The 14,778-nt window shown below is 35.4% G+C and overlaps 1 protein-coding gene across 1 annotated transcript in view; it reads right to left on the reverse strand.

Moving 5' to 3' along the window:
* LOC108707447 (interleukin-1 receptor accessory protein-like 1) overlaps positions 1-14,778 on the reverse strand; it is a 745,402-nt gene that overhangs the window by 319,103 nt on the left and 411,521 nt on the right. Inside the window, exon 3 of the mRNA XM_041581751.1 lies at positions 9,902-10,181. Coding sequence (XP_041437685.1) covers positions 9,902-10,181 — 280 coding nt within the window. The remainder of the gene's footprint in view (positions 1-9,901; positions 10,182-14,778) is intronic.

Below are 14,778 nucleotides of genomic sequence, written 5' to 3' on the forward strand. Positions count from 1 at the left end.
CTAACAGTGTTAACATAACTTCTAAAATACACTCAAAAAACTACACGACAGGGGCAGAGTCAGTCTGATGGGCCCCTCCCAATAACACCAAGCTCCTCCCCCCTTCCTTAAGATAACATACTAAATCACATTAGATATTTTGGGTGAAAAAGGCCGAGCTTGTTTATATACAAATTTACATAAATAACAGCAATTAAGGGTAGAGCAATGTAAACAATTACATTTATGTAATATTTAACCATTACATTTCTTGTAAGATCTGATAGCCGCTGTAGAATGCAAAACAATTGTATACAAGAGCTGACCCTCCTAGGCGCGGCTTTCCTCTATATCTCATGCCTCTTCCATCACTTTGGCCTCAGGCCTACCCCTGTTATGCCCTATGCTTGATACCATTATCACCAACTCCCCCCCCACCGACACTACCTTAATATCACTGTCCAACAGTACTACCCTGCTTGCCCTGTTCATAGTAAAAGAGAACACATCCTTCACTTCCTTCCTCCTTAAACCTTCATGTCTCCACCCATCCTCACAGTAACCTGGGAAACTACCCATAATCCATAACACAATCTTCCAGTTCCATACTTAGTGTCATGGCCCTGTTGTTCCCAGTTCCTGGTTCAATCCCCATGGCGTTCTGTCTTTATTGATGAAGGGAGGTTTCCCCCCCCCGAAAAGTTGATTTTTCTGGTAGCACAATAAAAGGGGTTAACTCCCTGACTGCATAATCTTCTATGTGTGCATATCCGTTTCAAAATGATTTCAGTTTTTAAGTAAACAGTAGGTTGCATTTGACCTGTGCCCCCATGTCATATGGAGTCTAGGCAAAATGCTGATAAAACCCCCAAAGACAGTAAATACACTGAACTGTTCCCCTGCACTTGTCAGAATTATGAACTTTAGGGGGCAGATCAAGGGTCGAAGTGAATTCGAGGGAATTTTCGAAGTAAAAAAATTCGAAATTCGATTTTTCGGATAGTTCGACCATCGAATAGGATACTACGACTTCGAATTTACTTCGAATTCGATTCAAAGTAAAAATAGTTCGAATATTCGACCATTCGATAATCGAAGTACTGTATCTTTAAAAAAAACTTTGACTTCAATACTTCGCCAAATTAAACTTGCCGAATTGCTATGTTAACCCATGGGGGCCTTCTACAAACTTTTTCCAAGTCTTTACACATCGAATTAAAATCGTTCGATCGATCGATGAAATACTTTGAATCGTTCGATTCCAAGGATTTAATCGTTCGATCTAACGATTTTAATTTGATAGAACAATTGCCAAATTCGCTGAAGAAACATCGAATTCGATTTTCAAATTCAAGGTATTTAAATTCAATGGTCGAATAAGTATTTTCAACTTCGAAATTCGACCCTTGATAAATCTGCCCCTAGATGTTCAAATAACATTTGTATGAATAAGCTTCTGGCTAGCACTCAGAGCAGCCATGCAGACAATATGTACCCTTGACATCACTTGTAATATTAACTTGTCCTTAAGCTTACAATTATTGCTGTCATCATTGATGAGTCACATTCCTTTCTAACTCTGATTAAACCCTTCTTTTACATATATATTTATACTTCAGATTTCCCCAAAATGTCATGAACTTAATTTTGAATGCTACTAGTGATTTTATGTACAGCAATGTGTTCTTAGTTCAGTGTTCCCTATAATTTAATTTGCTACCCTAATCACATTATGCAGTGTTCTGTGTGCCTAGGTATTCTGGTTCTTCTCTTTGGAGGGGTCAGCTAAGAATTGTGATTTACAGTGCATCTCACAGAAAGATCATGGGGTTGTATTATATGATATATATTGATTAATAGCAAGTGTATGATGCACAGCTAACCACAAATCACTGAATTATGTCTATTTTGTTACAAGCTACAATGATTGATTGGCCATTTAACAGTATAAAATCTATATAATTTATAGATCACAAATTGCTGTCATCCTTATAAATAAATTCACCCTATCTAATTCAAAGTATATATATATAAAAATACTTTCCTTTTTCTCTTTAATAATAAAACAGTACCTTGTGCCGATCCCAATTAAGATATAATGGATCCTTATTGGGTGCAAAACCAGCTTATTGGGTTCATTTAATGTTTACATGATTTATAGTTGACTTAAGTTATGAACATCCAAATTACAGAAAGATATGTTACCATTAAACCACAGGACTTGAGCATTCTGGATAAAAGGTCCCATACTTGTTTCCCTTGAATGTGGTAATGCAATCAAATTTGAAATTTCTAGGTGTATTCTAGGTGTATCCCTAGTTATAACAGCCATGTGATTTAGATTGTTGTGGGTGTTACCAGTCCTTTAACACATTGAACTAATATGGTAGATATTTATTAGACTAGATACATAGAATAGGAACAGGATCTACATTCTCACATTCTTCAATGGGCTTTGTATAGCCTTCATTAAAAGAAAAGAAAACCATACAAATGAAATCTTTGTTCCAAGCCCAGACAAGGCAGAGAGAAAATACAAAGGGAATGCATTGTTATCCCCCCTCGCAATTTAATGAAATAAGACATGGCTTGCTAAGGAGTTTCCCATCAACTGAAAGGTCTCTGGAAGGCCACGGGTCTCCTCTGTTCCACACTGGATAGTTGGACTGCAAATCAGTCTTAGAAGGCATTTCAAGAAAACTATGAAATTGCTTTTATGCTTGCCTGTTACACAAGTATCTTTTATATCTGCTCTAGAACAGAGACAAAAATAGGCTTTGTTAAAAGATAAAATGGAAAATGACTTTAAAACGCCTTTAACATACCTAAATGCAGCTCAAGTGGTAGCAGGCATATTTACACAGATAATAAGGAGCTGAGAAATTACATGAAAAAAAAACAAAATTTGCATTTAATCCTGTGATTTACAAATGCAGAATAGAAGTGCCAGATAGAAGATTTGTTTGCAGGTACAGTTATGGGACCTGTTATCTAGAATGCTCGGGACCTGGGGGTTTTCAGACACAGGATCTTTCTGTAACATAAAATAAAAATAAAATAAAGCTTTCATAGGTGCAATGGCTAGGGATATAGCGAACTGTTCGCCGGCGAACTTCGACCGTTCGCGTCCGCCGAATGTTCGCGAACGTCGCGCGACGTTCGCATTTTGAGTTCGCGTTCGATTCGAATACAAATCGTTCGACCATTCGACCATTCGAATTCCTTCGACCGCTAAAAATCGAACGATTTCCATTTGTTCGAACGATTGTAAGCATTCGATCGAATGAAAAGCATTCGATCGTTCGATTCGAATGAAAATCGTTCGATCGAACGATTAAAATCCTTCTGTCGTTCGAATCGAACGATTTTATCGGGTGTTCGAAGTTCGCGAACTGTTCGCGAACGTTCGCATTTTTTGCCGGTGTTCGCGAACGGCGTTCGCGAACACCAAATCGGCAGTTCGCTACATCCCTAGCCATGGCATTGTTCCCTCTGTCTTTCTTAACTAAATCAATCTGTTTAGTAATCTGAAATTCTACAGTCATAAGCAAGTAGCTAGGGATGTAGCGAACTGCAGATTTGGTGTTCGCGAACGCCGTTCGCGAACACCGGCAAAATATGCGAACGTTCGCGAACAGTTCGCGAACTTCGAACACCCGCTAAAATCGTTCAATTCGAACGATCGAAGGATTTTAATCGTTCGATCGAACGATCGAAGCATTCGATCGAATGCTTTTCATTCGATCGAATGCTTACAATCGTTCGAACTAATGGAAATCGTTCGATTTTTAGCGGTCGAAGGAATTCGAATGGTCGAATGGTCGAACGATTTGTATTCGAATCGAACGCAAACTCAAAATGCGAACGTCGCGCGACGTTCGCGAACATTCGGCGGACGCGAACGGTCGAAGTTCGCCGGCGAACAGTTCGCTACATCCCTACAAGTAGCTACTCTCTTTGATGGGATAAAAAGAATGCCAACTATAAATCATGAGAGGACTGCAGCCTTATTTCTGAAAGGAAGAGTTACACATTAAAAACACTAAGGTGGTTTAGGTCCCGATTCACTGAAGGTATTTTATATTTCTCATTTTTAAATCTTAAAGGTAATACTTCTTAAAGGAGAAGGAAATGTGAAGTCATCGGGGGTGCCAAAAGTTAAACATCCCTAATGATTTTATCTACTTACCTGATACCCTGGGCCAATGCTTCTGTTAGCGAAATTTCTTCGATACCACGGGGCCAACTAATGCGCAGTAAAGTGAAAAGTCTTTTTTTCTTTTAAAGTTCGGTTTTTCACTTTTTCACTTTACTACACATGCACACTTGCACAAGAAGCAGGAAGAGGATCGCTCTGTGTTGCTCGCTGGACTGGGGTATCAGGTAAGTGATTATAATCACTGGGTGATTTGACCCCATGTCTAGATATAATATCGTCATTTCTTTGCTTGTTTTAGTATTGTTTTAGCAGTATAGTCCCTCAAATATAATACATGATATCGGATCCATTATCTGGAAACCATTTTTCCAGAAAGCTCAGAATTACAGAAAGGCTGTCTCCCATATACTCCATTTTATCTAAATAATCTAAATTTTTAACAATGATTTCCTTTTTCTCTGTAATAATAAAACAGTAGCTTGTACTTGATCCCAACTAAGAAATGATCAATCCTTATTGGAAACAAAACCAGCCTACTGAGTTTATTTATTGTTTACATGATATTCTAATAGACAAGATATGATGATCCAAATTATGGAAAGATCCCTTATTCGGATAACCCCAGGCCCCGAGCATTCTGGATAACAAGTCCCATACCTGTAATTAATATAGTGTACTACAAATTGACTCTTGTTAATAAAAATGATTGGGGCCGACCCCGTGATAAGAATAATCAAGCAGAATTCTTATTTAATAAATTAATAAACAGTGGCAGATATAAACAAAACACAAGACACCTCACAATAGTATAGTAAAACACTCAAGTACAGATGACAATAAAAGGAAATTGGTTTGCAATGTACCTGGTTAAATAATAATTTTGAAAGATTTTGAAAGGGCCAGTAATAACAACAAAATATGTTTTGATTTCCTCCACCACATTATGTGCTGCTTCACAAATGCAGCAACTGTGCTTTCATGTAGTAGTAACTAACCTGACAGTTCTTTGTTAGAGTTACTGGTCCTTTAACAAGTTGAACTGACGGTAGGATTTAATTTAAGTAGCTTCATGTAAAATGTTATATAAAAAAATAAATCCTTCTCCTTTCTGGGTTTTGGATCATTGTGCATTCGCCTAAATGTACAAAACCTTGATTAATTCAACAAGATTGCATTTAAGTACTAGTGTCATAGGTGAAGTGTCCCCTTGAGACACAGATGGGTTAATGGTTATTGAACCCTGCAACTAGTTATGGTAACAAAAGGGACAGCATACAGTATATCATAGCTAAATGTTAGTTTAATTATCCACGAGAAAAAGTTTCAGTTTATGTCATATTATACTGTGTCAAAAGGTGAAATGCTCTTGAACTCATCCTTATTAAGACTAATCCATACCAAATAGCCATAAACATAGAAATATCATACAAAGAAATAAAACGGCAGAAAACTTGAAAAGGCTTATTAGAGTCTACCCCCCCTCCACCAACACCACCACCAAAATACATTCACACACATACTCTCATAGCCCACCTGGCTGGAATCTAAAAGGGAATATTGAATAAAATCCACACTGAGGTCTAAGAATCAATAAAGCAGGAATTCCTTAAGCACATGAACAGAAAGCAGAAAGAGTCACCCATTTGCCATTTACAGTAAGCTTTAACTAAAAGATCAAAACTCCCCTTTAATCTGCAGTCTAGTGAGATGGTTTATGTGGGTACAGACACCCCTGAGAACAAAGAGCACTTGCCTTAGTACCCAGTATCAGACTAGGGCCAACTAGTGCCACCACCTCAAGGGAATTGCACAAACACTGTATATATTGCAGGTGGGGATCTTACCCCTTTTATTTTAGTGTACACCTGTGCGTCACCTGACGTGTGCCGACCATCTAGAGAGAGCTGCACGACCAGGGCAGCAATTTCATAGGAAGGGTGAGATATGCGGTTCATCTACACACAGACCACCTCAAGGGCCCACCCCTCCTCTAGCATGAACAACAATCCCCTGGGCACCTCTTCCCTTCAGCCTCTTGCAGTCTCTCCAAAACAATCGGTGGGGGGCCTGCAGATCCCAGGCAGGCTGTGATCTTGGGTCCAGTGACCCATGAGGATTGGGACCCACTGGGTTTTCTCCCAGTGCCTCCCGACCCTTCCAGTACCTATGTCAAATTCAAATAATGCATTTGTTCTGGTTTATTGGGGTATAATTCACATGATGGCAGTCTTTACTGTTAGTGGGATGACTGTCCCTAAATATAACTGCTACTTTCTCTCATTTAAGTCTTGCCCTAACTGACTGGCAAACAACTGATTGAAGAAATGGAAAACAAAGAAAACCAAAAAAAGAAAAAGACGTTATGAACTGCAGTTGAATCCCATTCCTTGTGGACTCTTGATAACAATTGAAGCACGGCTGAGAGAGATTAAATATCCATTCTTGTTTCTTGCATCTCAATAACTTGTCCCTATCCCCTCCCCTCTTTAGTTTAGATACCCAATCTATAGCCATAAAACTCAAATCCTTGTACAGATGTAAAATGTTCATAAAAATAGGCAGATTCTCCTTTTTCCCCCTTTTTTTTCCTCCTTATATTATTCACTACTTCCCTAATTCTTTTAGGGGCACATATACATAGCGCGAGTGAAGGAATAGAATGAAAAAAACGTTGAATTTCAAATGTTTTTTTTGGTTACTTCGACCATCGAATTGGCTACTTCGACCTTCGACTTCGACTTCAAATCGAACGATTTGAACTAAAAATGGTTTGACTATTCGACCATCGACCATCTTTAAAAAAAACTTCCTACCTACCGAGCACCAATGTTAGCCTATGGGGAAGGTCCCCATAAGCTTTCTAAGTATTTTTTTATCGAAGGAAAATCGTTCGATCGATGAATTAAAATCCTTCTAATCGTTCAATTCGAAGGATTTAATTGTTCGATCAAACGATTTTTCCTACGATCGTTTGAACGAATGAATTGCGGTAAATCCTTTGACTTTGATATTGGAAGTCGAAGGATTTTACTTCGACGGTCAAATATCGAGGGTTAATTAACCCTCGATTTTTGACCAATAGTAAATGTGCCCCTAAGTTTACGGATAGTTTTTCCTATAAAAATCAGATTACAAGTACATTGAACAAGACTACATAACTAGAGTGCCAAGTATAAAAATCCTTTATCTCAAAATTTTCGGGATTATTAGAGGATTGAAAAGGTCTCCCTTTTTTTACCCGATTGCATTTAGAGCAATCTCTACAAGGGAACATTCCTCTTTTTGTGAAGAAACAATTTTTGCAAACTTTGTACAAAATCCTTTTTGTGAACCTGCCTCAATTGACTGGGAGCTATTTTATCTTTAATGGTTGGTGCCTTTTTGAAAATTAGATTAGGTCTAGTATCTAAAACTTTTCCCAAAACTCTATCCTCTAAGAGGATGTGCCAATGCTTTTTTTATAATATTAAACACTTTCCAACTATCTCCACTGTATTTTGTCACTATGCTTGGACCTTTCTTTTCTCCTTTCTTTTTTCTATTCTTTTTCGGAACAAGTAGTTGTTTTCTCTCTATTTTTCTAACTTTTTCTATATCACCCATTCATTTATCCTCAGCATACCCCTTCTCCAAAAATCTCTCCTTCATATCTTGCACCTGTTTATCAAATTCTTCCCCTCTACTACAGTTACGTCTGACCCTTATAAACTGACTATAGGGAATGAATTCACATCCATTTTTTTAAAATGAGTGGCAGTCTGAATATGGCCTACTACACTGGATACTCACACAGAGGGGATCCGCATTATCAGGCTACAACACAAACCGGAGTGCAGGATCTGGTGAGAGCTGTCCATTATCATGGGGCACATGTTTTTAAAAAGAGGTTGGTGGGGGACACCCCTTTGCTCTGTAAATATCTGCCTTTGCGCACTATTGTATATAAACTCTGCTGGAGGAGGAATATATAACTTTCATCTTATTCCTCAAAACAATGTAGGTCTCTCTAAAAACATAAAGCAAAAAACATGTAAAACCCTGCTTCATAAAATTAAACTATTTTCATAAAAATATACTATTTCCATAAAAATATACTATTTCAGTAGTATGTGCCATGGGTAATTGCCATTTTAAATCATACAATTCACAGTGCACACAAATAAACCAAGGATACACATATAGTACATGCTAGGTCACACGAGTCAATGAATGAATAAAGTTCTGTCTTTTGCTCCCTGTTAAAGTTACAGCTGCATTATTGCTGGGCAGGTCTTCTCTGAGCGAGCACATGGTGGTACAAGCTAAGAGATGTAAAAGGACAATATTTAATATATATATATATATATATATATATATATATATATATATATATATATATATATATATATACGCACACACCTGTTTGATGTGATTCTTTAATAGGCCACTTAATACAAAATAAACTATAATCTATAAGTTAAGTATTTATTCTGGGGGTATAGAAAAAAAGGCACTCCTCTGTCTTAAAGGGGTGGGTTACCTATATGTTAACTTTTAGCATGCTATAAATTACTAATTCTTAGTTACTTTGCAATTGGTCTTCATTTTTTTCTAATAATTCATGAAATATCTGCTTTCTTTTTTCTTTCTTTCCAGCATCAAAATGGGAATCACTGGCCAGGCAACTAAAAAATCATTGCTCTGTGAGGCTGCAATTTGTTATTGTTACTTTTTATTACTCATCTTTCTATTCACGCCCTCTACTATTCATATCCCAGTCTCTCATTCAAACCACTGCTTGGTTGCCAGGGTAATTCAGACTCTAGCACCCTAACCGGTGGAAAGCTGCTGAACAAAAAGCTGAGTAATATTAAAAAAGAATAAATAATAAAATAAATGCAGATCTATTGCAAATAGTCTCATAATGTTACTTTTTTACATCATACTAAAAGGTGTACAATCCTTTTTAAGTGTAAGTGAAATAGACATCCTTCATCATTATACAGTATATATATATATATATATATATATATATATATATATATATATATATCCCTATCCCATTGTATCACCATTTATGTATAAGGATGATTCCTATTAATAATTAGAGCATCTGATAAAGTGAGTAGAGGTATTTCTAACGACAACAACTTCAGAGTGAATAGTACAAAAGGTCAGTCCAATTTAGCAATACCCCATGAGAAAAAACTAAAGATGATTTGGTAACAGCAAATAAATGGGATTCTCTGCATACAAATACAAAAGTCAAGATATAGAATGTAGTGCCTGGGGAGGAATCCATGATCTATTACCATCCATCCATTATCCAGTACATAAATATTTTTGTGTGTGAGTAAGCAGTGTATTATAATTAAAAAAAAACAACCCTGTAGATTGTATAATATGAATTTAGGTATAGGATCCATTATCCAGAAATCCTTTATCCAGAAAACTCATAATTATGGAAAAGCCATCTCCCATACACTACATTTTATCCAAATAATCAAAATTTTTACAAATGAAATAATTTTTCTCTTTAATAATAAAACAGTATCTTGTACTTGATCCAAATTAAGATACATTTAATCCTTATTGGAAGCAAAACCAGCCTATTTGGGTTTATTTAATTTTTGCATGATTTTCTAATAGACTTCGGGCATGAATATTCATATTACAGAAAGATCCGTTATCTGGAAAACTCCTGGTCCCGAGCATTCTGGATAACAGGTCCAATACCTGTTCTTCTACTTCCCACTTTTAGATATAATAGGTTATAGTTCTTACCTTATTACGCACGCATAATGGCCACTATCTTCAGTCACTGTTGGTCTAAACCAAATAGCATCTTCTTCTTTACTCATTCTTATTCCATCAAACGCAATTGGCTCTTCAAAGTCTCCAGGTCCTGTACTTTTATACCACATCAAGCTGAGTCCAGCACTTTGTGCAACAGTGTAGTTTGCTCTGATGTAGCCATAAAATAGTGCACATTTAATTCGCACTGGTTCCCCCACCATGACTTGATATTTTTTGTAATCCACAGACCAGTCTGTGCATCCATCAGCTGAAATACAAAAGAGATAGTTTGAAAATCCCATCTATTTACAACATTTTTTTTCAGATACTTTCTGTAAAGGTAAAATAAAAGCAGAAAATTCTTTTAAAGAAATTAAAGTGAATAATGTTGCTCATAAATCTCTTCACATCAGGGAGTCCCAGCTATGTACTCTTATGCAAGCGATGCTGCCAGCAGGTAAATTAATATAATTTATTATTTTACATATTAGTAATGTGCAGAATATAATTCCCAAATAGTTTTAATCACTTTAGAAAACATATTTCCATTATAATGCCCCTGTTTCAGTTGGGTTTAATGAATGACTGTAGATACATTTTAGCAATGAGAGACATTTTTTCCATTTACTGCCCTGCTGGAAAAGCCCATGAGTCAACAGAACACAAGTGATAGGTCCACTGCCCTTAGGTTTAAACTTCAAATAAAAATATTAATTAAGGGAATTGAAACCCCAACCATTAATTCTATTAGCCAACATTTTCTTTTTTTCTGTCCTTATCCAGTTCCAATGAAATTACTGTTTTAGCATGTATTAATGTATTAAAGGAGGAATGAACACACATATTAAAATTAATTAACTGCTGAAGGTGGTTCTGTAATAACAGGACTTTATTAGCTTATATTAAACATAATGATTAACATTGGGTCATAGTTCACCAAACATTTAGGAAAGAGCATCAAAACAACAAAAGAGGCATAAAAGGCTCTCTAAAGTTGACCCTGGAGACCACACATGTTCTAAAGAAGGTAATAAAGTTTGGCAATGTTCATTGTTTATGTAAGTTATTCAAATAGTACTGTTCATCAGTAGGATAGATGTTTTTCATTGGTAAAAAATAATAATCAATTCATATTTCAGTTAGGAAGTAGAGAAATATTTAATAAACATTATCAATATCCCTCTACAGTTGCACTTGGTCAAGTGCCAGTCACTCAAACAGTAGGTCTTTAGTTGACCTTTAAAATGTTCTTATTGTTGCACCCATGCACATATGATGTAGTATAGATGAGGCCTAGACTGTTTATGGCTTGTAGACAGATTAGTTTCCATTTGTCTTGACTGATATACCTCTATGTATATACTGTGCTATATAACAAGAAAACCAAAAAAAAGGGGAAAAAACAAATGTATTTTAACATGCAAAACCTGAGAATCGGTTACCTTAAAGCAATCTATTTTTGGTTAACAACCTACATATGGCAGTTGTCTTATGCTCTTATTTAATTTTAATGTACTGCCTTGAAAATTCATGTTATGCAGATCATGTTTGCTATGTTATGAATGCATTTAACATACCATAGTACTTTAGATTCAGTAGATGGCTGCATAACATAAAATATAATAAGTAATAACGATTTAGGGGTTTACTGGGTTTTAACCTAGTGAAATTTTTTCAATAGCTCTGCAAAAACAAACAACATTTAAACATTGAACTGCATCGATTCAACATTTTCATATATAAATATTTTTTTTTAGAAAACAAGAATTGTTCTTGGTTTTATTTAAACCCATACATGCATATAATGATATGATACATTGCCCTTATTTGCAGCATATCTGAGTTTTATAGATAGACGGAGGCTTAATTACAGGAGCTTAACTACAAGGGAAAATTTGATTAAATACTTTTCCACAATTTATTGTAAAAACCAAGAACTCAATATAACAGAAGAGGAAATTGTAATTGTATAAACCTAATTGTAAAAATAAAATAATAAAAATTCAATAGTTTAAACAAAAAAATGGGGTAATTTAACACCAGTGGGCAAATATGTACCTGGGCAGTAACCGATAGCAACAAATAATTTTTTAGCCAACAATTGACTGTTTGCCATAAGTTACTTCCCAGAATCAAATGAACCCAAGTGCCTTTCAAAATCAAGCTTTATTTATTTGACCTTGTTGACCATATATATTGCCCCTTTAATGGTCTAGTGCATTAAATATAATGAAACCACCATCAAATTAGTTGCATTGTGTGTAACTGTATATATACAATGTTAGAATTATAAAATGCCGTTATTGATATATGCAAATTGACATCCATATAGAGCAGTAAAACACCTACTACATTAATGGAGGGTTGCAAGACTTGTATAAAGCTTAAGCTAGTATATTGAGTGATGGCAAAATAGGCCCGTCCAATTTGATGAACTGCAAAAAATGTTATGAAAGGCATTTATTTTCAGTACAAAAAAACATGAGAACTATTCCATTTGGACTCAAATATTCTACCATTGACAAAATTCTGCAAGGTAACTCTTTCAGTTATCCTGATAAACAAATCTTACAAGTTATTAAATATAACTTGTGCCAGATAAAGTTCTTTTTAGCCACCTACATATTTCTGCACTTGATTTTCTGTCTTTTTTTGCTGAATTAGAGTTGGCTTGGAAACCATTACTCACTGAATGCAATTTACTCATATAAAAGGTTTAGTGTTATGTACTGTACATTACTAGGTTACTGCTCCTCTGCAATTTCCCTCTGTCTATTTTTTATTCTGCTGTTATCCAATGTAATTTAGTTTATACACTTTAAGCTGACTTTTGCTCTTTATTGATTTCCATTCCACTTCTAGACGTTGGTTGCATTTTGGTATATCACACATTTCTCTGCATAATAAAGCTATGTAAAGTAAAGAGAGCAATAAGTTTCTCAACTTCTTATTTTACTTTCAAATGTAAGCTGCAGATGTCTTCACATGAAATGAATCAGAGGCAAACATTATTATAAAATCGGGTTTTACGTTTTTTTAATATATGGAGTAAAATCAAAGATTCTAATAAAGTTTTTGAAGGCACAGAACATATGACACACCAATATATCGGTGAAGAAAAATGCTATGGGTTGAAATATATCCCCAAAAACTGCCCTGTCCTTTGTTAAGGACCTGTCTGTAAGGGTCAGGGAGCACATAGCTAATCCTCTTTGGTCTCTACCTAATACCAGGGTGGATGTGAAAGAGCTCCAATAAAGGGGCCATTTTTAAAGATAATGATACATTTTTAGCCCAAGTGAAACCGGAACCCTAAATTATTAATTATTGTCAAAAAGACTGGAGGTCTCATTTAAACATGACATGGGAAATGTATTCCATTAATGCACATCACTGGCACTTAAAATTAATCTATAACGCATGTTGGGACTGGTAATTATCTATTCTACAGTACATCATGGGTTCTCCATTTCTTGAAAGAGGTTCCAGACCTACATGGAAGATCATGATTTAGAGACATGTGAATGTAAAACTGGTGGGTAGGTGCAGCATTAGTAAATGTTTTTCTTTTATACCAAGCATTACAGAAGACCAGACTTTTTCTACACCTTACTGGATTCAAATTCATCAAATAATCAGTCTAGAATTGATTGTAGGGTGATGGTATGCAACTGTTTTAACAAAGCGCTCATTATATAACTGGTATTGCATTTGTTTTGTTGCCTGTACGTAAATGCAGCCAATTTTTTTTTTTTTTTTTGAAAGACACTCTAGGGCATTAGAAATGCTAGAAACAGAGGAAGTGGGTTACACATATTTCTGAATGACAGGCAACTGTAGATGGACATGAATATCTGAGATGGTTGATGTCTCTGGACAACGTATTCAATTAGGCCAACAACAATATAGAACAAAAAAAAACCTTGTACCTGTGCCGATGACAGTGCTGATGACAGGCAGTAATAAAAAAATAATGAAAGTGGCACCTCAAGTCACATTTTTTTGATAATCATATTCCAAAAATAAAAAAAATTACCTAGACAACGTCTACAACAAATAAAAGACAGATTTGGCTCAAAAACCAAACATGCCAAACCATGCATCATTATCACTAACTGCGCAATTATAGCCTGCTATATTTATATATCTATGTGCTTCACAATAAGTAATCCTTCTGCTTTCCTTTTTCAACTACCAAAGTACTTCTGAAAATGCAAGTGCTTCAGTTGAGAGTTGCTTGATGAAGAGCACAAAACAAAATTAAAATTTAGAAAATTGTGGGGTCTTTCTAAATTTCTGCATTGCATATTTTTGTTTTAGAGCTTTCAAGCTCAGGGTTGAAAAAATAATGAAGTCATAGAGTTGTTTTTGCTTTACAAATCTATACATGTGTTTTTACGCTCTCGGATCATTAGGTCGAGCTATTGGATTTTTTTTGCTTTGCAAATATTTTCAAGTGTAGAGCTTGGTCTGGAGGAATACAAGATCACCAGGCAAGGCAATTTAGATGTCAGCATGAATCCTACGTAACAGTAGACCTATTGTCATGTGACATTAATAAGATTACATTCTGATTTTGTTCTCTTTTTCTATTCTTGCACGCATTGGTTCAAAGATCTGAAATATGTTGGTTACAATACATCACTGTATGATGGCATTCAAGTATGAAAACAGGTATTAACATTTCCCATGTTCTTCAGTGATTCACATAATTTTTCTAAGGTTTTGTATGAAATAATAAACTTACTTGGCTTTTGCATAATTTTAGACTATGGTATTTTTATTTCAAAATAATTTTTGTAATTTTGACTTGGATTTTTATGTTGCTAATTACACAGATCCAGTATCAGTTGTTATCTGATAGA

Source organism: Xenopus laevis, chromosome 2L (genome assembly GCF_017654675.1).
Source record: "Xenopus laevis strain J_2021 chromosome 2L, Xenopus_laevis_v10.1, whole genome shotgun sequence".
In the NCBI taxonomy this organism is placed as follows: domain Eukaryota; kingdom Metazoa; phylum Chordata; class Amphibia; order Anura; family Pipidae; genus Xenopus; species Xenopus laevis.